This window comes from Saimiri boliviensis, chromosome 15 (genome assembly GCF_048565385.1).
Source record: "Saimiri boliviensis isolate mSaiBol1 chromosome 15, mSaiBol1.pri, whole genome shotgun sequence".
Classification (NCBI taxonomy): Eukaryota; Metazoa; Chordata; class Mammalia; order Primates; family Cebidae; genus Saimiri; species Saimiri boliviensis.
In genome coordinates this window covers 45336633-45361307 of record NC_133463.1, presented here as the reverse complement: position 1 = coordinate 45361307, position 24675 = coordinate 45336633, and the positions used below count along the sequence as shown (strand labels likewise).

The 24675-nt window shown below is 42.2% G+C and overlaps 1 protein-coding gene across 2 annotated transcripts in view; it reads right to left on the bottom strand.

Annotated features, from left to right (window-relative positions):
- TPD52 (tumor protein D52) overlaps positions 1-24223 on the bottom strand; it is a 154506-nt gene extending 130283 nt beyond the window's left edge. Inside the window, exon 1 of one of the 2 annotated variants that reach the window (XR_012514107.1) lies at positions 23627-24223. Coding sequence is in view for 1 of the 2 variants with exons in the window: in XM_039464416.2 (XP_039320350.1) it covers positions 23627-23645 (19 nt within the window). In the remaining variant the exon portion in view is untranslated. The remainder of the gene's footprint in view (positions 1-23626) is intronic. The other variant, XM_039464416.2, reaches the window with a different exon arrangement.
- Between the last annotated feature and the right edge of the window lie 452 nt (positions 24224-24675).

The following is a 24675-nucleotide window of genomic DNA, read 5'->3' as shown; positions in this document are numbered from 1 at the left end:
GTTTCACCATGTTGACCAGGATGGTCTCGATCTCTTGACCTTGTGATCCACCTGCCTCGGCCTCTCAAAGTGCTGGGATTACAGGTATGAGCCACTGCGCCCGGCCTGATTCTTTAGCACTACATGTGGCAGCAGTGGCCACCCCAGCTCCCAGCCCCCAATCATCCTTACATTTGCAGGAGTTGTTGAGCAGGGCAGTAGGCAAAGGCGACCAGAAAGGGAGCTCTGAGACCAATGGAACAAACCTTACTGAGGCCCTCTAGCCACTATAATCTAACCCTAATTAAGCCTCTTCAAGACAGTGGGGCCTGGAAAATGTGCGTGCACGCACATGCACACACACACACACACACACACACTCCTTTACTTTTTATTTTCCATTAACTTCATAATCAGAAGTGAAATCAACAATTACTGACAATGCTTGTGAAGATAATAAACACTGCAAGAGTAGTCAGGAACTCACTTTAAAATAAGGTTTATAGAAATCTATAAATCTAAAAATAAGATAACTATGCCCAATTTTCAGTTGAGAGATTGCCATAAGAGGTAACCTTATTAATCTCCCTACTATTGTTATGTCATGTCCCAAACCAGAGCTAAAAAGTAGGTAGTATTTTATTAAAACTTACAAATTTTCCACTTCTTTTTTTTTTTTTTTTTTTTTTTTTTGAGACAGGGTCTCATTCTCTCACCCAGGCTGGAATACAGTGGCACCATCACAGCTCACCGACGCCTCCACCTCAGCCTCCTAAATAGCTGAGATTACACGTGCACCACCATGCCTGGTTAATTTTGTGTGTGTGTATGTACACATAGAATCTCCCCCTATGTGGCCCAGGCTGGTCTTAAACTCTTAGGATCAAGCAATCCTCCTGCCTTGGCCCCCCAAAGTGCTGGGATTACATGCAAGAGCCACTGCACCCGGCCCTCAATTGTTTTTAAGTGAGATTTTAGTCGATTTTGTCAACAATGTGTGGCATCACCCTTGACATATATCGTACAACAGTTTTAAAAGCCAGTATCTAAAACAGCCTAGATATTCTTTAACTTTCTGATAAAAGATCAAGTAAAAGTTTTGCTCTCTGTAACAACCCCTCTTCAGATTTCACTGACAAGAAAATGCTAAATAAAAGCACATTTTCACTGTGGGGTTTAGAAAACATCAGTTACTCCAATTTCAAGCTTTATTCTCTTGGATTCTGGGAGGTCATCATAACCCACTTACATTTTGATACAAGCAAAAGCCCACCAAGTTACTGAAAAACTACAAAGAAACAGCTGTATGCCATTCAACTTTCTAGGCCATGTTTCTCCATTGTATAGAGAAAAATAGTTTCTTTTTTTAACCTGAAAGCAAACACAGTTCTGCTCACCACCCACTATTCAGCCTATTTTTTTTCCTCCTTTAAAAAGGTCAAATTGTAGCTATATCCATTAAGAAGCTTAAGTTCTTTACCCAGAGAAGAGGAAGCAAAAAGTGTTGCCATAACCTCATATAAAAGAAATATCCAATTATTAAACAAAGAAAAATTTGCCACTACATGGGTGATACAGTTTGGCTGTGTCCCCACCCAAATCTCATATTGAACTGTAGCTCCCATAATTCCCATATGTTGTGGAAGGGACCCAGTGGGAGGTAATTAAATCATGTGGGTGGGTCTTTCCAATGCTGTTCTTGTGGCAGTAAGTGTCATGAGATCTGATGGTTTTATAAAGGTTTTATAAGGGCAGTTCCCCTGCACATGCTATCCTTGCCTGTCACCATGAAAGACATGACTTTGCTCCTCATTTGCCTTCCACCATAATTGTGAGGACTCCCCAGCCACGTGGAACTATGAGTTAGTTAAGCCTCTTTCCTTTAAAAATTACTCAGTCTCAGTTATGTCTTTATTAGAAGTGTGAGAACAGACTAATAGAGTAAATTGGCACTGCTGTAAAGATACCCAAAAATGTGGAAGCAACTTTGGAACTGGGTAAAAGAGGCCAGAACAGTTTGGAGGGCTCAGAAGAAGATAGGAAAATGTGGGAAAGTTTGTTGAATGCCTTTAATAAAAATGCTGATAGTGATATGGACAATAAAGTCCAGGCTGACACGGTTTCAGATGGAGGTGAGGAACTTGTTGGGAACTGGAGCAAAGATGACTCTTGTTGTGCTTTAGCAAAGAGACTGGTGGCTTTTTGCCCCTGTGCTAGAGATAATGGTAGAACTTTGAACTTGAGAGAGATGATTTGGGGTATCTCACAGAAGAAATTTCTAAGTGGCAAAGCATTCAAGAGGAAGTAAAGCATAAAAGTTTGGAAAACTTGCAGTAGAAAAGAAAAATCCATTTTCTGGGCAGAAAGTCAAGCTGGCTGCAGAAATTTGTATAAATAAAGAGGAGACAAATGTAAAGACAATGAGGAAAATGTCTCCTGGGAATGTCAGAAACCCTCACAGCAGCCTCTCTCATCACAGGCCTCGAGGCCTAGAAGGGAAAAATGGTTTCCTGGGCCAGGTCCAGCCCCTGCTATGTGCAACCTGGGGACCTCGTGCCGTGTGTCCCAGCTGTTCCAGTCATGGCTAAAAAGGGCCAAGGCACAGCTCAGGTCATGGCTTCAGAGGATGCAAGCCTCAAGCCTTGACAGCTTCCACGTGGTATTGAGCCTATGGGTGCACAGAAGTCAAGTACTGCAGTTTGGGAACCTGCACCTAGATTTCAGAGGATGTATGGAAATGCCTGGATGTCCAGGCAGATGTTAGCTGCAGGGGCAGGACCCTCATGGAGAACCTCTGCTAGGGCAGGGCAGAAGGGAAATGTGGGGTTGGAACCCCCATCAGAGCCCCCACTGGGACACTGACTAGTGGAGCTGTGAGAAGACAGCCATCATCCTCCAGACCCCAAAATGGTAGATCCACCAACAGCTTGCACTGTGCACCTGGAAAAGCCACAGACAATCAACACCAGCCTGTGAAAGCAGCTGGGAGGGAGGCTGTACCTGCAAAGCCACAAGGGTGGAGCTGCCCAAGACCATGGGAACCCACCTCTTGCATCAGCGTGACCTGGATGTGAGACATGGAGTCAAAGGAGATCACTTCGAAGCTTTAAGATCTGACTGCCCTGCTGGATTTTGGACTTGCATGGGGCCTGTAGTCGCTTTGTTTTGGTCAATTTCTCCCATTTGGAATGGCAGTATTTACCCAATGCCTGTATCCCCATTGTAACTAGGAAGTAACTAACTTGCTTTCGATTTTACAGGCTTATAGGTGTAAGGGACTTGCCTTGTCTCAGATGAGACTTCAGACTGCGGACTTTTGAGTTAATGCTGAAATAAGACTTTGGGTTTCTGTTGGAAGGCACATTTGGCTTCACAGTGTGAGGACATGAGATTTGGGGGGGGCAGGAAAAGAATGGTATGGTTTGGCTGTGTCCCCCCCCAAATATCATCTTGAATTATAGCTCCCATAATTCCCACATGTCATGGGAGGGATCTGGTGGGAGGTAATTGAGTCATGAGGGCAGGTCTTTCTTGTGCTGTTCTCGTGACAGTGAATAAGTCTCACGAGATCTGACGGTTTTATAAAGGGGAGTTCCCCTGCACACGCTCTCTCCTGCCTGTCACCATGTAAGACATGACTTAGCTTCTCATTTACCTTCTGCCGTGATTGTGAGGCTTCCCCAGCCATGTGGATGTGTAAGTCAACTAAACATCTTGTGTTTATATATTACCCAGTCTCTGATAGGTCTTTATTATCAGTGTGAGAATAGACTATAACAATGAGATAGAGAAATAACAAAAGTATACTTTACCTCTAAAAAGAATAGGCTTAAAACTTGAACAGCCAAAGTGATTTTTAAAGTATATTAAACAAAAATTATGGGAGGCCACTGTTTTTGGACTAAGCTTCTGCACTAGGCTCCAACAGCCAGACCAAGCCAGAGTCACTCATGCTAACCGCCACATAATCATATTAAAACTCTGAAACTTTAAAGCAGCAGCAGATCCTCAAAAAAGACAAGTTTTTTTTTTTCTGGAAACAGGAGATTCCAGTCTACCAGAATCAGCATAACAAGAAAGTCTCTTCTGCTTTAAGCCTTACATAAAAGTAACCTGAAGTAACTTCTTGTTAATCAATCCGCTTGTTTTTCTGTTGTTCTGTTTCCTTGTTTCCTTGTTCCTTTATAAAAGGAACTGTTCTGACATTGTCCAGTGGGAGCTCTCAGTCTCTTTTACAGAATGGAGGCTGCCTGCTTCCCAAATTATGAATAAATACCAATTAGATCTATAACTAAATTTGTTGTGATTTTGTCCTTTGACAGGTGTAAGATATATTACAAGGTCACTTTGTAGTACAGTATATCCATTGCTAAATGAATTAGGAAGCAAACTAAGTTAAAAGCAAGTCAGTGGATGTTAATTGCACTTACGTTGATTTCTGTCAGAAGTGACCTAAGTACTTCCTGGTAAGCAGCTTTCAACATAAACAAGAGCCCTACACCTCCCTATCACTTCAAAAATAGAATACTGCAAGGCCTTAGAAAGGCAACACCCAGGATTTAGATGCACCTTCGAGAACAGACTTCTCTGAATAGCCAGTAACAGCTCGAGAAAGGAAGAAGATCAGACCTGCTTTTCATGCCCCCCACCCCAGGAGCAGGAGATGAATCTTGAATACCTTTTCCTACCCAGAGGTAGGGCGCTGACCTGAGAGAGAGGCCAGCCATATCCTCAGCAGGAGGATGGAGAAGCAAGGCCAGCCCTCTATAGTAACTGACAGAATCACATGGGCAGAAGCAAACTCCACCTGCAGCACCAAAGGAGGTGTGAAATACTGTGGTGAAAACACCCTTCCTCCTCAACACTCATTTCTAACAACAACAACAACAAATACCCACTACATTTAATATCCAAAACTATAACTGGTGAGTCCAGCTCTACAAAAGATTTATCGCAGGAAAGATGTCAGGCAGCCAGGCGTGGTGGTTCACGCCTGTAATCCTAGGATTGGAAGGCTGAGACGCGGGTGGATCACCTGAAGTCAGGAGTCTGAGACCAGCCTGGCCAACAGAGCAAAACCCTGTCTCTACTAAAAACACAAAAATTAGCGGGGCATGGTGGTGGGCACCTATAAGCCCAGCTACTGGGGAGGCTAAGGCAAGAGAAACGCTTGATTCCGGGGGCAGAGTTGGCAGTAGCTGAGATTGCGCCACTTCACTACAGCCTGGGAGAAAGCATGAGACTTGCCTCAAAAAAAAATTTTAAAAAGAGGTGTCAGGCACAAGCATGTCTCAGGTTTCACTCAAACTAACGAAACTGACAAGCCTGCCAAAGACAACCTATATGGCAAGTAAATGCTTGTGACAGATTAAGAACCTGAGTATCAACTTGAGGAGGAACGTGAGGCCGGGAGGGAGAAACATGAGGCGGGGAGGGAGGAACGGAGGGTACACAAAAACATTCGTGAATAAAATTAGTTTTTACCTTCATTAGAATGTTTTTATGTTTCCAACAGCATATTTGAACCTGAATTTATATGTATACTACATAAAAGAAGACTCTTACCCTAACGAATGTGGGAGGAGAGTACTCAGGTTACTAGGGGTTTTTTTAAATTACAAAGAAATATCTTACTTCTATGCTTTCACACGTTTCTCCACTAAGGTTATGCATAACTTACACAGAAAACGATAAAGCATTATTCAAGCACAGGAAAACACGAACTACATTAAGTACAGCTGCTTTTGACTGCAATGCTCCAGGAACCGAAGGAAGTTAATGGTGCCACAGTTGTTTCCAAGACATCGGTTCTGCACAGTGGGCTGCCCGTTGGCTTCCCTCGGAAGAAGCGGAGCGTACTGCCTTGGTAGGAAAAACGATTTCCTCAAAGGGAGCAATGATCCCTCAAGAAGGCTGGACAGGGGTGAGCAGAATGCTTCCTTTACAGCACTTTCCACATCTTGCTATTGCCTTCTCTCCTCCTAGGTTCAGGCACTTTTAAAAATCAGCAAAAGCAAGACTTCTTCTCTTTTATTTTTCTTTTTTGGCTACACTGGCGTCATAACATTCTACTAGAGGTTAATGATTCAAAGCTAAAACCCCAACATTTGAGACTTGGTATTATTACATAAATCACCTCCATTTTGGCAAATTTACATCTGTGACAAACTTATTTAAGATAAGATCTCTCTATATTGTAGAGAAGCAGCAAAATATTGGCAATAAACTCTATGATGTTAGGGAGTTCCTTAATCTCCCTAAAGTTTAAACTCCCTCATCAGTAAAACAGGAAAAGGAAAATACATCTGCCCAGGGCTCATGTGAGGGACAAATAGGGCATTTGCTGCCCACAGGTGCTTGGCAGGAGCCAGGCCCTAGGAAACACTCTTTCAATGTTAGTATCATTGCCAAATAAAATATCTTCCTTTCCACACAGTATCAACTATGATTGAAAACAACTAAGAATCTCAAACTCTTCCAATACCAGAAAGGCCCAAACCATACCCATCTCTTCCTCTGCGTCCTTTTACTCACCTTTTCCAACCTCTACAAAAAGGATGAGCAGAACCTGCCCCACTGTGAAGGGCACACTCACATCTTCCTTTTGTTCAGCACACAAAATAAGGCTACGAGGTAGGAATGCTGGTAGGAAAATGAACACACCTTAAGCATTCTAAAAAAGTACATATTATTGTCAAAAGCTAAAGGGTGACTGCATGGGTAGGCAACTTGGTCAGGAGAAGCAAGAGAGACAGAGAAGCCAGGGGCCCTATTGTCCCCCGTGGGGAGTATCAGGAGGGCTCCCAGGACTCCTGTAGAAGAAGCAGGTCCAGCCCGCAGCCACCCTGAGCTCTGCACGGATGTGAGGCTCTCAGTAGTCGAACCTTTGCTGGTGGCCAATGTGAGCAACGTCCAAGGTGGACATGACAATACGACAGAGGTCTACATCCTGGAATGGCACCGGATTTGAATTGCAATTGACTCACCGTGTGCTTCCCTCTCCCTTTGAGAAAGAAAATAAAATGTCCTCTTCATCTTCTAATAAGTTTTTAAATTATAACACCTTTGAACCAAGAAAAGGGAAAGCTGCTATGGCTTCTGTATGTTTCTCCTTGGCCCAAAATTCACACAGAGAAACTCGCATTGCTAAACTAATAAAGCATAATTTGTTAAATTCTCAATTAATAATTCACAATGTTTCTTCTATGCTTTGCATTATGACATACATGCCATAAAAAAAAAACTCTAAATTAGCTTTCAAGTAGCAATGAAATTAACTAATAAACAAAATCCATTTCAGGGTTTTTTTCCTATTATTCCTGCATAACAAAATATAATAAAAGATATTAATCATAAATAAATTATGTATACAATGATCTATGATGAAATACCTTTGATGCTACTATTGTAATTGGTTTTTTGGGGTTTTTTTTGTTTTTGTTTTTGTTTTTTTTTTAGACAGGGTCTCTCTGTCACCCAGGTTGGAGTGCAGTGGCACAGTCTCGGCTCACTACAACCTCCACTTCCCAGGCTCAAGCAATCCTCCTGCCTCAGCCTCCCAAGTAGCTAGGATTATAGGCGTAAACAACTGTTCCCGGCCTGATGTTACTACTGTAATTGTTTTGATGCACCATGAACCATGCTCACATAAAACAGCAAATTTAATCAATAAATGTTGTGTGTGTTCTGACTGCTCTACTGACAGGCCGTTTCTCCATCTCTCTCCCTCTTCTTGGGCCTCCCTATTCCAGTGATTTGAGGTGGTGAGCGAATAGAGAATGATAAGGAAGGAAATTTACAAAGAAGATTCAGGATGTGCAAGAATGCAGAGGTATAAGAGGGCAAAAAGGCATTTATGAATCCTGAAACCAGGCAGGGGGTGTCACAGGGTGTGGGTACTAGATTTCTCCAAGACCCTTGGGTTGGAATAGTCAGATGTTGAGCAGTGAAGGGGAACTCGAGTCATCTGAGGAAAAAGAAGACTAGAGAAAAGCTTTCGGATTGAATGGAGAAGTTACTGAGAGAAAAAATGGAAAGAGGAGCGAATGAAGAGATGGAGATGAGGCATCTGTTTGGGGGGGTACATCGTATTTAAGGTCTGTTCCAGTTTTTCAATGCTGTATAACAAGCTACCCCCAGAACTTAATGGTTTAAAACAACAGCATTTATTATGGTCACAGTACTGCAGTTTGGGCATGGCTTGGTGGGAATAGCTACTCTCTGCTCCACTCCCCCTCCACTGCGGGGGCTTGAAGATTAAGGCTAAGGGTATCTGAAGGTGCACCCACTCATATGAGGAGCTACTGACACTAAGAAGACCCAGGAACTGAGGTTTCCTGGCACCTGCCTCTGTCTGTCTGGTCTCCGGCGTGCAGCTTCGGGGTTTCCAGGCTTCTTACATGTTAGCCCAGGGCTCTCAAGGCAGGAGTTCCAAGAGAGGCAGCACAAGCCCTCGTGTGGCTTTTTATGGCCTAGCTTTGGAAGTCACAGGGTGTCACTTCTGTATCATTCTATTAGTTAGAAGTGTGTCACAAAGGCCAGCCCATATTCAAGGAGAGGGGAATTAGAACACCTTTTGGGTCAGGCACGGTGGCTCACACCTGTAATCCCAACACCTTGGGAAGCTGAGACAGGCAGATAATCTGAGGTCAGGAGTTCTTAGCCAGCCTGGCCAACATGGTGAAACCCTGACTCTACTACAAAGAAAAAAAAAATTAGCCAGGCATGATGGCGGGCGCCTGTAATCCCAGCTACTTGGGAGGCTAAGGCAGGAAAATCGCTTGAACCTGAGATGTGGAGGTTACAGTGATCCAAGATCACATACTTCAGCCTGGGCAACAAGAGTGAAACTTCATCTCAAAAAGAAAATAACACCTTTTGGAGGAAGGAATATCAGTGAATGTGTGAACACACACTGTAAAACCATTACCAAGTCCTTGTGGGATGTCGATGTGGGTAGATTCAGGAGTGACATGGATTCCTAAGAGAAAGAGCTGAGCAGGAGATCAAGGTTTGGGACACCTGAGGATGTGTGAGATCTGAAGCTATTAAGCTGTTTAGATGGCCCAGGAAAAGAATAGAGCACAAGGAGAAAAGAACATGAAATATGAACATCTCAGTGGGGAAAGGAAGACACAAATTAAGAAATAGAGTGTTGGACTTTCAAAGGCTGTGGGGTAGACTGAGAGAGAAGAGTAGACACTAGATTTGGTGATAAGGAGCAGTGGTGGGTAATGCTGAGAGATTTGGGCTCCACGGATTGGGGGGGAGTGGAGGAGAACTGGGGTAGGGTTGAAGAATAGTAGGGTGGGGTGGAAGAGAATGGGAGGGCCCGTACAACGGATTCCAGGCTGGCGGGAATAGGGGAATGGTAAAGGAAGGCAACCAGAAAGGGAGACTGCTCTTTGCCAAAATTGAACTGATTATTTAATAATAACAAGTCTAACCAGTGACTTGAGGGTCCTGCTCTACTTTGGGTTGGAAGGAATTCATAAAGTACACTTTGAAAAGCTGGCTGCTTCATCACTACTTTTCAAATTTAATATCTATAGCCATCATGATGAAATTAATAATCCAGTCAAAAGCATGTCATCTGCAGTGACCAGTGACCACAGCCCTAGCAAGAGCCCAACCCAGGGGAAGACAGGGCTCTTGGAACCAGAGGCCCCTCTTGCATGCTACAAAAAAAAAAAAAAAAAAAAAGGAAGTAAGTTCGGGAAAGGATGGTAATCCTGGGAAAAATAAAACTCTTAAACCAAGAAAAATCTGCCAAGTTCTCTTTACTATCAGTCAGAATTTTCAATGAATCTCTGACACAATCAGCAGTGTCAATCCATTATAAAGTCACCATGAGAGGCAGGCTTGGCAGACAGGTTTCCCCTTCAACAATGACCTGAAGTAAAAGGTTGGGGAACTGCAGTTCTGGAATGAAAATCACTGCTCAAGAGAACCTGAGTGAGAATAGTTAACAAATCCAGAAGCTGCACAAATGAGTCCCATAGCCAAGACACTGCAAGATGAAAGCAAGCAGTCACAACTTCAGGTTGGCCCTTAGAAATCACTGGTTAAAATTCTAAAATCACAACGTTACCACAATTTCACTCAAATGTCACCTCTAGACTACACTGCTTCTCTGGCTATCATACCACCCAGGGAAAGCATAATACTTTCATTCTGCAAATACTTAATACGCTCTTATTCTCTGTAAGGCTCTTACACATTAAAGCGAATTATTGCTTACAGACTTGAGTTTCTTGAAGGCCAAACTCTATGATATCACTATTAAAATAAATTTTGCATTAAAAGCATCTTAACTAAAACCAGTGGCATCCACAGGCATAGCAAATCCAGTTATTCTCCCTTGCCTCTGGCTTCTGCTCTCATTTTACAAACACACGCAAATACCAAACAAGTTCCTCTCTGCTAAGGAACTAAACACATTCCACATAGCCAAGCATATTAATCCAAATTTCATTAAACTAATTAATCCAAATTAATCCATCACTTAATCCAAAGTCCCCTTTAAAACACCCATGACTTCTCTGAAGAGTCTCCCTTTCCGGTTGCCTTCTTTTACCATTCCCCTATTCCCACAGGCCTGACATCCATTGCACCAGCCCTCCCAATCTGCTCTGCCCCACCCTACCCCTCTTCAACCCCACCCCAATTCTCCGCAACTCCACCCCTCGCCATCCACGGAACCCAAATCTTTCAGCATTATCTACCACGGCTGGAGTGTTGGATAATAGGGGGTGGGGGGATGTAAACGTTCAGTCTATAGCGCTTTCCAAGTTCAAAGGTCACCTACTTTGGGAACTCTTTTCTGAAGACCCTTGCCAGGGTTCTCACCTCCTCCTCAGTCACGGTTATCAACTCCTCACAACATCCATTCTGCTATGGTAGCCTAGCTGTATGTTTTTTTCTCCAGACTGGCCTATGAGCCTGAGAGCAGGCATCCTATCACTCTTGTCTCTAAAGAAATAAAAAGTTTCGTTTGAACGGGGACCCAATGAGTTAGCCTTTTACAGAAATATCTAACATTCAGTTTCAAAAATCAGTATCTGTTGAGCACCAATAGTAGCAGCAGATTTGTACCTTTCACACATATATGAGCTATCAGCCTCAGAGAAGTTTTGTGACTTATCCAATGTCTCACAACCAGAAAATGATGAAGCCAAATTTTGAACCTCGATGTGACTTCAGGTTCAGCATTCTCTGCCCTAAACATTTACAATTAGTTCTGATACACAAGATCAGACATGCAGGCCAGATTCTGGTATAGATACACTGCTTGGTATTCCTTTCCAGGGTTTCTACCACAGCTCTACTATGCTTTTGAACAACACCTTTGCAAGGAAAAGGAAGATCGTATGCAACTTTTACATGGTGTAACAGGATGAGTAAGGACATATACCCTCTAGCCAAACATTACAGATCAAAATCCCAGATCTGTTTGTACCAAGCTCTGTGCCCCTGAAAAAGTTATTACTCTGTCCCTTCATGCCTTATTTCATTTGTAATGCAAGGATACTATTAGCACCTGCTCATAGGGTATGTTGTGAAATTTCTCAAAAATGAAACATGAAAAGCGTTTAGACAGAACCTGGCATACAGAAAACAATAAACGTTGTTGCTGGTAACCACAGTAGTTGTATTACTAAAACCAACCCAGTAAAACCCCAGCTGGAAAACTTAAGTAATTGTAATGCAATGCTGAAACTCTGTCACTTCAGGTTCCAATTTTGTTTCAATTATTTGGAAGGAAAATATTTCTTTAAAAAGTATGACATGTTCCTAGCCCTATAAACTGATTAGAAAATGTAGTTTAGATCAGGGAGTGGCTCATACCTGTAATCCCAGCACTCTGAGAGGCTGAGGCAGGAGGATCACTTGAGCCCAGGAGTTCGGAACCAGCCTGGACAACAGAGTAAGACCTTGCCTTTACAAATAATAAAAAAAAATTAGGCGTGGTGGTGTGTGCCTGTGGTCCCAGGTACTCAGGAGGCTTACGTCAGAAGACTGCTTGTGCCCATGAGGTCAGGGCTGCAGTGAGTTGTGATCACACCGCTGCACTCCAGCCTGGGTGACAGAGCGAGACGCCATATAAAAAAAAAAAAAAAAAAAAAAAAAAAAAAAAAAAAAAAGTTGTTTAAATTTTTCTTGGACTCCAGATGATTGTCTTAGAGGCAACAGATTTGGGACAAAGTTTTTGTAGAACTCTCCGCATCCAGCAGAGTACGTCTGACCATTCAGATTATGTTTCCTCATATATAAAATGAAAATGTACTGGTCCTACTTCCCTGCAGCAATGAAAGACTGAAACAAGATAATATGTAGAAAAGTTATTAAGAGCTCTGAAAGGTCATGTGGTATCATCATCATCATCATTTTGGGTTCTAATAAAATCATATTCCACACCGAATATTCCAACTTCCATACTGAAATGTAAGGCTGATCATCCCTTTGTTAATTGGCTCAGACAGGCAAAATGTTTGCATTCCCCCTACCTTTTTTTTTTTGGAGACAAAGTCTCACTCTGTCACCCAGACTGGAGTGCAGTGGCAGGATCTTGGCTCACTGCAACCTCCGACTCCCAGGTTCAGGCAATTCTCCTGCTTCAGCCTCCTGAGTAGCTGCAATTACAGGTGTGTGCCACCATGCCCAGCTAATTTTTGGATTTTTAGTAGAGACAAGGTTTCACCACGTTGGTCAGGCTGATCTCAAACTCCTGACCTTGTGATCTATCCGCCTCGGCCTCCCAAAGTGCTGGGATTACAGGCATGAGCCACTGTGCCCAGCCCCGCATTTTTCCCTCTTTACAGAATTTTTATTCTGGTTTACTAGTAGCAAGCACTTTCCACTACTGTGAACATACTATTTGCCCTTCTCAAATGCATTTTTAAAAAACTACTACTAAAATGTGCTAAGACCATCCATGTCTCCTAGGCTCAGAATACATTAGAAGTAAATAACCGGCCAGGTGCTCACGCCTGTTATTCTAGCACTTTGAGAGGCCAAAGAAGGTGGACTGCCTGAGCTCAGGAGTTTGAGACCAGCCTGGGCAACATGGCAAAACTAACCATCTCTACTAACAAAAAAAATTAGCCAGGCATGCTAGCGCATGCCTGTAGTCCCAGCTACTTGGGAGGCTAAGGCACAAGAATCACTTGGGTTGGAGGTTGCAGTGAGCCTAAATCACACCACTGCACTCCAGCCTGGGCAACAGAGCAAGACTCTGTCTCAAAAAAAAAAAAAAAAAAGTAAATAACTAACTTCAATAGAACAGCATCTAAAATGTGTTTATGAAGTATTTATTGAGCACTATGTCCAATAACCTTTCAAGAATAAAAATTTAACCAATACTGTGTCTTCCACCTACGTAAACACACACATTCTTACATACACACCTCAGAACCAAAGTACCAATGTGGCTTCTATTCACAGCTCAGGTTTTCAGTAATTATATGTAAGACATAAGCATATTTAGAACATATATTCCTATCTCCCTGCCAAACCATGTTCCTTCTCTAATTCTTCATCTTTTCTATCCAAACCCATCTGACTCTATTAATGCTATAAGTCTTTTTGATTGATACATGTGCAGTACGAGAAATATTTATGAAGTACCTACTACATACATACTTGAACTGCATGCTGGGAATGCAATGTAAGGCAGTCTCCTATTCTAGTGATGCTATTTCTAGCCAAGTACAGATTCTAGTGGGTTGGATAAACTATGATCTGTATTTCTTAAACACTCCTGATTGGACCATAAGCTCCTTTTCCACACCACAATGCCTCCAAATAAACTAAGTATACAACGAGTGAAATTTTATCCTGTTAATAAGTTCATAATCCAAAACCTTATCAAGAACACATTTTATATAATTTATTCTTTTTTGAGACAGAATCTCTCTGTTGCCCAGGCTGAAGTGCAGTGCCATGATCTTGACTCACTGCAACCTCCGCCTCTTGGGTTCAAGCAGTTCTCCTGCCTCAGCCTCCTGAGTAGCTGGGACTACAGATATGCACCACCATGCCCAGTTAATTTTGTATTTTTAGTAGAGATGGGGTTTTGCTATGTTGGTCAGGCTGGTCTCCAACTCCTGATCTCAAGTGATCTGCCCACCTCAGCCTCCCAGAGTGCTGGGATTATAGGCATGAGCCACTGCACCCAGCCTTACATAATTTTTTAAACTGGCATTTCTATTTGTATAGCTGTAACATAAACACACTCACCATGCCTATAAGCCAAGGCATGTAAATTAATAGGCTGTCTGAAATCACTATTTTTAGTACCAATTATGTGTCTAAAAAGAGATGACACAAAGAAGGAAGTACTGAAAGCCACACGAAGCCATGCAAATTACCCCCGAAATATCACCTAGAAAATATCTGCTCCTAATACTGTATTTTGTTAATAAAAATAACATTAAAAGATTCAATATAACCAAAATAAGCAAAATAGAAAAAGTAAATATTTGCCATGGAAAAGGAAGGTGTCGGAGAACAATGAGAAGGCAAGACACACTAAGATTCCAACTGTAAAAAGTAGACAAGTAACAATCTCAAGAGGGAAATATAAATGGCTAATAACATTCTATAACCTCTCTAGCAAACAGACAAATTGAAGCCTATAAGCTTTGTAATATTTTTTTTTAAGGAAATGACTAGAGAGACTGAGGCAGGACTGCTCAAGCCCAGGAGTTCAAGGTCACAGTAAGTTAGAACTGCGTCATTGCACTCCAACCTGGACAACAGAAAAAGACTCTGTCTCTTAAAAAGAGAGGGGAAAAAAAGATAACAAAAAGGCAATTTATGTAATAAGAGAAAATATTTGCAAACCAAACACCCAATAAGGGGTTAATATCCAGAACATATATATATAAAAGTCCTACAACTCAACAACGATTCTGATCAAAAACAGGCAAAACAGTCTGGCACAGTGGCTCAACACCTGTAATTCCAGCACTTTGGAAGTCTGAGGCAGGAGGATCACTTGAGCCTAGGAGGCCAAGGTTACAGTAAGCTAACGATTGAGCCACTGCACTCCAGCCTGGGTGACAGAGTGAGACTGTATCTCAAAACACAACACAACAAAACAAAAAACAGGAAATAAAAAGTGTCGATAAAGATGGAGAGAAACTGGAATCCTTGTGCACTGCTGGTGTAAATGTAAATTGGTAAAGCCATTATGGAAAACAGTATGGAAGCTCCGCAAAAAACTAAAACAGAATTACTATATGATCCAGCAACCCCACCTCTGGGTATATAGCTAAAAGAAGTGAACACAGGCTCTCAAAGAAGCATTTGCACACTTATGTTCATTACAGCATTATTCACAGCAGCTAAGATGTGGAAGCAACTTTAATGTACACGGATAGATAATAAAGAAAATGTAGTACACACATACAATGAATAGTATTCAGCCTTAAGAAGGAAATTGGGTCACATACTACAATATGCATGAGCCCCGATAACATGCCAAGTAAAATAAGCATCACTAGAAGACAAATCCTACATGATTCCACTTCTCTGAGGTATCTAAAATGTCAAACTCATAAAACCATAGTTTCTATGATTGTCGCCAGGGGTGGTGGATGGAGGAATGGGGAAGTTGGGAAGCTGTTGTTCACGGAGTACAGAGTTATCCATTTTGGAAAATGAAAAAGTTCCAAGAGATCTGCTGCACAACAAGGTACATACAGTTAACACTACTGTACTATACATTTAAAAATGATGAAGATGATAAATTTTGTGTTATGCATTTTTTTACAAGAAAAAAAAAGGCAATGACAGTTATGTTCTCCAGAATGAGATTCACTAACAGGCATCAAAAGACTTATATATTCACATCCTTTGACCTGTCTACGGAAATATATCTTAAAACAATTCTCTTAAAGCAATATCATAGCTAAAATGGAATATAATCCTACTATAGGAGAGAAAGAGTTAAATAAATATTTGAATAGTGGAAGAGTACAATCATCAAAAATTATAGTTTGGGGAAACTTTTTTTTAAATGATGTGGTAAAATTTATATTATCAAATAATATCCAAAACAAAATACAAAACTATACAAGTAATAAATATATTATGACCCTAATGAACATATATTGGGGCACTGAATAAAGAAACAGACCAAATTCTAACTAAGAGAGAGACAGACAGACAGACAGAAAGGGGAAAGGGGGGAGGAAAGAGAAAAAGAAAAAGATCTGCCAGCATGATTCTTCTTGAATTCTCACCTAGATAGGTTGACTGTAATGTTCATTTGGAAATAAAGTTTGGCAAGAATAGCTAGAAAAAAACTGACAGGAAAAAAAAAAATAGAGTAATCAGAGGAAAACTAGCCCTTCCAGAAATTTTTATATTTTATGAAGCTATAGTAATTTAAACTAGGTTTAGCTGCTGACAATGAACATACAGATAAAGAGAAAAGAAAAGAATGTGGGAATTTAGTACATGACAACAGTGGTATTTCATATCAATAGAGGAAAGCGACATTAGTCAATGAATGGTGTTAGGTGGTTGGGTGGCCAATTGGATGTGGAGGTGTTAAGATTTATACCTCACACATTATTTTCAAAACAAACTCTAAATGGAGGAAAGATTTAAATGTAAAAAACAAAACCAGAAAAACATAAACTTAAAGTGAGGAAGGCATTTCTAGAATTATTCAAAAGCTAGAATCCATAAATGAAAAGAGCCATTAGTTAGGCTGGGTGTGGTGTCCCACTCCTGTAATCCCAGCAATTTGGGAGGCCAAGGCGGGCAGATCACTTGAGACCAGGAGTTTGGGAACCATCCTAGCCAACATGGCGAAACCCCATCTCTACTAAAAAAATACAAAAAACAGCCAAGCAAGGTGGCACACACCTGTAATCCCAACTACTTGGGAAGCTGAACCAGGAGAATTGCTTCAACCTGGGAGGCAATGGTTGCAGTGAGCAGAGATTACACAACTGCACTCCAGCACTCCAGCCTGGGTGGCAGAGGGAGATGCTGTCTCAAAAAAGAGAGAGAGCGATTAGCACTTTTTTTTGGTTAACCAAAAAAAAAAAAAAAAAAAATCACTACAAAGTGAAAAAAGGAATGACAAACTAGAAAAAAAATACTAAGAACTCATCTCATGAACAGGGGCTGCATTCAATAAAACAAGAAAAAAATACAATAGAAAAATTGGCAAAAGATATAGCCAGACATTTCACAGAAAATGTAATGTAGATTGTAAACATATCAAAAGAAGTAAACCACCTTTATATTACATACATATAGTAAGACGTATACTGAGAAACCATTTTTCCCCTATAAGATAAGCAACGATGGAAAAGTGTGGCAATATCCTGGCCACATGGCATGGGGAAGCAGATGCTCACACATGCTGGTAGAAGTATAACTGGCACCACTTCTATGGAGCGGAATTTGGCATTATCAAATTGAACAGCCACATTCTTCTAAGAATTCTTCCTACAGACACACTGGCATTTTTATGGAATGACTTGCATACACACACATTTGCTGCTGCTTTGTTTTAACAGCAAAATATCAGGGTGAAGGAGTTCAGGACACAATATCTCAAAACGTTCCATTTTAGCATGCTGATTCTTTTGGGCTAAAGGCACTTGTAAGAAGGTATAAGCAGGTGTAATAAGGGCACCCAAACCTCCTCTCTTTTTCCTCAAAGCAGAAGACGAAGCTCCCGTATGAAAGATGTCCTCCCTCTCCCAGGAGGAAAGAAACATTCTTATCACAGGAAGTCCAAGCCCAGATAAATCTGCATAAACAGACCTCGCTAAACTAAATCTTACCTTCCTACTTTTCCACAATTGCCACTCTTTTTCTGACCTAGTATAAAATCAATCAGGTCAAGCCACTTCTTTGAGTTTTCATTCCTCTTGTGAGGATAAAAAGTATGTATTATGTAAACAGCACTACATAAAATCTGCATGCTTTTGTCCTATTAATCTATCTCCTGTTGGTTTAAGTCCTAGGTCTCACTAGAAACCCTAAAAGGGTAGGGAGGAATTTCTCCTCCCCTACAAGGAAAAATGTAAATATCCATCAATAGGGAACAAGTTAAATATTGTCTGTCACAGTAAATAAAATGTTACATCTATAAATACATATAAATGGTCATTAAAAATGGAGCTACTCTAGACCAGGTGCAGTGGCTCACACCTGTAATCTCAGAACTCTGGGAGGCTGAGGTGGGCGGATCACTTGAGGCCAGGTGTTCGAGACCAGCCTGGCCAACATGATAAAACCCTGTCTCTACAAAAACAGAAAAACTAGGGTGTGGAGGCGTATGTCTGCAGTCACAGCTACTCAGGAGGCTGAGGCAGGAAAATCACTTAAAGCCAGGAGGCAGAGGTTGCAGGGAGCCAAGATCATACCACTGCACTCCAGCCTGGGCAACAGAGCGCAACCATGTCTCCAAAAAAAAAAAAAAAAAAAAAAAAATGGAGCTGCTCTATAAAACCTTATGCTGAATGATTTCTAAAACCTACACCATATTTAAGTGAAGAAAGGTGCTAAACAATTTATGTGTTATAGTTTCTATCACACACTCACATACCTATCCATGCTTTATACCTGTGTATGTATACATATGTACATAGAATCTCTGCATGGATAGAGAAGAAACTGGTTGTTACCCAAGAGAAATGGCCTAGGAGACAGAAACGGAAGGGAGATTTATTTATAATTTATAACCTTTTAGTCATTTTGAATTTTGTATCATGCACATTAATTACCTGATTACACTAAACAAAATAATGTTGAAGTGTATTTTTAAAATACACTCAGGTTTTCTTTTAAGGGCAAGTTATAAAATGCAACATTCAGTCAGAAATTTTGTAATTTGTTGCCCAGGCACAGTGGCTAATGCCTGTAATCCCAGCACTATGGGAGGCCGAGGTGGGCAGATAACCTGAGGTCAGGAGTTCGAGACCAGCCTGATCAATATGGTGAAACCCCGTCTGCACTAAACATACAAAAATATTATCCTGGCATCGTGACATGCACCGGTAGTCCCAGCTATTTGGAAGCCTGAGACAGGAGTATTGCTTGAACCCAGGAGGTGGAGGTTGCAATGAGCTGAGATCATGCCACTGCACTCCAGCCTGGGCAACAGAGCGACACTCCAACAACAACAACAACAAATTGTGATTTGTTTAAAGCACAGATACATGAACAGGCATAAATCAATATGCTAACTATGATTTCTCATTCTCAGAGTAGGACTATGGGTTATTTTCTTTTTTCTCCATCAATATTTCTGATTTTTCTAAAATGGACAACTATTCTTAGGTTCCAAAAGGTATTTTTACATTCTAACTTTTTTTAAACTTCCACTAGATATTAAAATTCCTTAATCCCTTGGAAACATTGTGCTAATAAAAATACATGGCTAAAATTATGGTTTCAGTACAGCTGGTACCCACTAGTTTAAATAAAATTTGGGAATGTCTCAGAAGAGAGATTTTACAACACTCAATAATTAAAGCAGAAATAATTAACCCCAAAAGGAAAATAACCTTAGCCTACAACAAAACGCTCAGTAGCACAAAAGTTCCAGGGATTTGGGTATTCTTTTTCTGTTTTGCACCGTGAGTATATTTGTTTTTATTACATTCATACATTATTCTTTTGAAATCTTGCTAAAAGATCCCAACCTGTCCTACCACTCAGCTTTTCCCCTAGGGACTAGGCAGGCTGCCACATAAAAACAAATGCAGGAAGTAAAGAAGAGCTAACAAAGACATCAGCACCATATGGACATCGAGAAACTGCAGACCAAATAAATTAACAGCCTGGGTGGGTCACACCCAGGGACTTGTAAGCAGACCCTCAAAACTGTTATCCAATATTCTCTACATTTGCTTTACTTTTAAATCAATGACACCCCACATTTCCGTTATTTATTTCTAAGGCACAATTACAATGTTAAAATGATAGTGACATATTATTGTGTTATTCTTTTTTTTGAAGCCTTTCCTCTCTTCATAGATTTTTGGCCCCAGTAACCAACCATTCCTTTTCCCCTTAAAACAATAAAGAGTTTTTTTTTTTTAATTCAAACTAGTATGTGTCGTGAGCTAGGTGATTGTCACTTCTATATAATAGTGCTAAACTAAAGGTTATGACTAGCATGAGAGTACTCAAGTATAAATATTTATTCAGCTCCAGAAAAGACAGTCAGGAGGGTTTTCTACACAATGTATGCTCTCGTTAGCACTTCTCTCTCTCAAAGTAGGAAATACCACACACAGTAAATGTGCTGCACTGAGCTTAATGTGGGGAAACTCCTGAAATGCATTATGCAATTTAAGGTATTTTAAATCATTTGATGTTCACTGAACTCTCACTATATGCCAAGTATTGTATTCAAGTCTTAGGTATGAGAGAAAGCAGAAAAACAGCAGAATCTGGGCCTGATACTAGAGAGTATTAGAATACTCATGGTTGAAAACATAAGGAAAACTCAGTGTTTATTTTAAAACCTTCCAGCTCTGTTAACTACAATCAGCAGCAGGAACAGATTTTTTGATAACTTCACATAAGAAGGTTTAAAAAGGCATTTTCAATAGATAAACGCATTTAAAATAAGAGGTAGGGCATTTAATTTTGCATCTGGAGTTCCATTGGAATTATTACTATTTTTTTAAGGACAAATGTAAGAAAACTCCATGTGCATTAATAACTATTAAAAGTTCAACAAATCCTAAATGTTTCTGATTTGGTTTTAAATATGTTGCCAAAATCACAATTCAGGAGGCAATCACAGAGTTTGATAAACCTTATTTCAGCCAACAGAGTCTGCTAGCGAACATGAGGTTTAAAATCCCAGGTTCTGCCTTTTTCAGCTTAAGGCAGGAGTCTTGCTCCAGATTCATTTAAGACTGAGTCATCCACTCTAGTAGTTCAAAGATCTTCCTTGTAACTTATTCTCCAAGCCCAGCACAGCCTTATCAGCAGCTGTCTGGCTAACTACAGAGTTCTGCTTCTTGAGAATAGAGAGGGAAAAAAGAACAGGAGAAAGTGGGAAACAAGAGATGGATTTGGAGGAACACAGAGGTTACCATGGCTGGGGCCTGCTCTTGGACACTTTCCTCACTCATCTTAGGCAGTCAACACATTTCTGAGCACTTACTGTATGCACTGGTAACATAAAGATGAAAAGGCAGGTAGGCAGATGGAAGCAAGAGTAAGGAATGGCCAGGTGGATTTGTTTTTTATTTTATTTTGAGACAGTCTCACTCTGTCACCCAGGCTGGAGTGCAGTGGTTCGATCTCCGCTTACTGCAACCTCTACCTCCCAGTTTCAAGGGATTCTCTTGCCTCAGCCTCCCGAACAGCTGGGACTACAAGCCAGTGCCACCATACCCAGCTGATTTTTGCATTTTTAGTAGAGACAGGGTTGCATCTTGTTGGTCAGGCTGGTGTCAAACTCCTGGCCTCAAGTGATCTGCCTGCCTCAGCCTCCCAATGTGCTAGGATTACAGGCCTGAGCCACCGTACCCAGCCTTGGCCACATGGTTCTACCACTGCAAAGCTTCGGAGTAAATGAACTGACCCTCCTAAGGCAGGGGCCTCCTCTTTCATTCTGAGCAGAGTCCTCCACCTCAACCAAAGAACATATGGGAAAATTGTAGACAAGAAAAGACTCATCTTACAAGCTAAAGATTTGAAAAAATACGTCTTAGAATTAGACACTTAAACTAGTCCTATTAAAAACTACACAAAATGTATTAGCAAGTTGGAATGCTGCAGTGCTACTAATGACTGTGACTCTTACCACCCAAGGTAGAACACAAACTCTTTTACTAACACTAGCTACTCCATTCACATAAGTAAAACACAGCCATTTAATCTACTTTGACAAGTACCAAACATAGTTATTGTAAAAACATCATCATGTTAAACAACAATGTAAAACAGATTAGTATACAAATATGCATGGACACATGTCTGTCATCATATCTCCCTCATCCTGTGTCGCTCCCATTGAAAACCAGACAGACATAATGCTGACTTACATGGTGGCCCTTAAGCCATCTAACAATACACACAAGACGTGACAAGCTTTCTGACTCAAACATTTGCATGTCTACTATGTGCAAGTCATCGTGTTACCCAACTGAGGACAATCAAAGATGAAATATGTTTCTAACCTCAAGAAGCTTAAAATTCAGATAATAACATGTATGTGTATACATACATTACATAGGTAATATATACGTATTAAAGCATATTGTATGTAATGTTTATAAGCACTCGTGTTAAATGTGAAATTAATTTGAGGGGAAGGAGGGAAAAGTTGAAAGACTCCAAAGATTGTATCTTACAAGTAATCGAAAGTAAAGTACAGGCCAGGTGCAGTGGCTCACGCCTGTAATTCTAGCACTTTGGGAAGCCGAGGCGGGTAGATCCTCTGAGGTCAGGACTTAAGAGTGAAACCCCGTCTCTATTAAAAATATAAAAATTGAAGAGTGGTGGCACGCGCCTGTAATCCCAGGCTACTCGGGAGGCTGAGGCAGAAGAATTGCTTGAACCCGGGAGGCAGAGATTGCAGTGAGTTGAGATCACGCCCTTGCACTCCAGCCTGGGCGACAGAGCGAGACTTAAAAAAAAACAGAGCGAGTCTCATTTAAAAAAAAAAAAAAGTAAAGTACAGGATAGTATATGTCGAATATGGTTTGATTTACATAAAAATGCACACATGACACAGCACACAGTGGAGGGAAATAAGCAATACCTGAGAACTTGTGCCAGGGCTCAAAACCGGAGTGATTCCTATCCTCACTTAAGGTTACCTACCTTGTTATTTTTTCAGCATTTACGTATCTTTTTAAAAGTGTGCCATGCACATCTGCGTACAGTCACTGGCTTATGACTAGCAGAGATCTCTAGGATGAAACAATATTTAAATCTGAAAACCATGTCCCACTATTGCTCTATTCGGAGTCAATCTCACTTGAGTTATTTTCAGAAACGAGTGCACCCAACGCTATGGTAAATCAGACTGAAGGTTTTGTGTTGTGGGATTTCACCCTTCCTACGAAAAACTCTCTTCCCTCAAATAAATTCACAGACACCACTCCACAATTTGAGGGTTCCTAGTATAATCTGCCTCCCAAACCCTCCATGGGATCAAACGCCACCAAAAATCCTAACCACCTGAACGCAGAAGAGGATAGAAAGTCTTAATTTACGAGGGAGAGGGGGTTTCCCACCTGGAGGGACGAGAACGTCCCACAGTCCTCGGTTCCTGGTTCCAGTCACTTGCAGGAGCTGGCGGCGTCGTGCTCCCTTCACGCGGCTTTCCACCCAGGGCGCATCACGGCCGCCAGCCCCGGCTCGGCAAGCCTGGCAATCGCTCCCTCGCCTCCTCCCAGAACCTTCTCTCCCTCTCCCCCACACACGCACACTCACACTCGCTCACACACGCGGCCCCCTCTGCCCAGAGCCGCTCCTTCCAGGGCCCCAGGATTCCGGATCCGGGAGATGCAACTTGCGGCGCCGGCCCAGGAGGCTCGACACCTGCTCGGGCGCCGGGCCGCGCGCAGCCCCGCGCCGACCCCAGCCCGCGCCCGCGCCCGCGCCCCGCCGGGAGCCCCGGCGCCTCCGGGGTCCGCGCCCTCACCTTGCTCGCCGCGGTCCATGTCTCCCGCCCGCCGCCTCGCGTCCTCTGCGCCCCCGCCGCCTGCAGCCTGTCCCGGCTCGGATCGCCCGCAGCGCCGCGCTCAGCTCCTCCTCGCCTCCGCCGGCGACTCCCGCGAAGTCCCCACCCCCAGAGGCGTCGGGCGCGGCGGCGCCGCCCGCCCTCGGCCGGGAGCGCTTTCCCGGGGCGTCACCCGACCACCTGACCCGGCCGACCTGTGCGCTCCGCCACGTCGGCGCGGGCGGCGCAGCGCGAGGAGGGCCTGGCGCGCCCAGGCTCCCGCACCGGCTGGAAGTCTGCCGGGAGAAGAGAACAGGACGGCGAGGAAATGGACTCGGCCATGGAGGCTGCGTGGAGCCTGCTTGGGAACCGGGATGGCGTTTGCCTTCCACCATCAAGTTATTTATAAAATCAAAAGTTTCCTCCGAGGCCTTGGAGATGCCGTTTCTCTGCATCTGCGAACACCTACTCTCCTATACTTAAGAGCAGAAAACACAGAAACGTTATTTAGAAATGCCAGTGGCTCTTTTTTCTCTGTATTCTTCTATTACAGATAAATAATGCCCTATGATGTCTTCTCTAACTAGGTCACAAACCAGCATAGGTCAAAATTGCAAAGAGTCTCTTGAAAAATTATATAGCCGTGTCTTTCCATAGAATGGGGATTTTTTTAGGTGACAACCTAGGAAGATTTTCATATGATAAAAACCTGTTTTGCCGGGCGCGGTGGCTCAAGCCTGTAATTCCAGCACTTTGGGAGGCCGAGGCGGGTGGATCACGAGGTCAAGAGATCCAGACCATCCTGGTCAACATGGTGAAACCCCGTCTCTACTAAAAATACAAAAAAATAGCTGGGCATGGTGGTGCGTGCCTGTAATCCCAGCTACTCAGGAGGCTGAGGCAGGAGAATTGCCTGAACCCAGGAGGCGGAGGTTGCGGTGAGCCGAGATCGCGCCATTGCACTCCAGCCTGGGTAACGAGCGAAACTCCGTCTCAAAAACAAAACAAAACAAAACAAAACAAAACAAAAC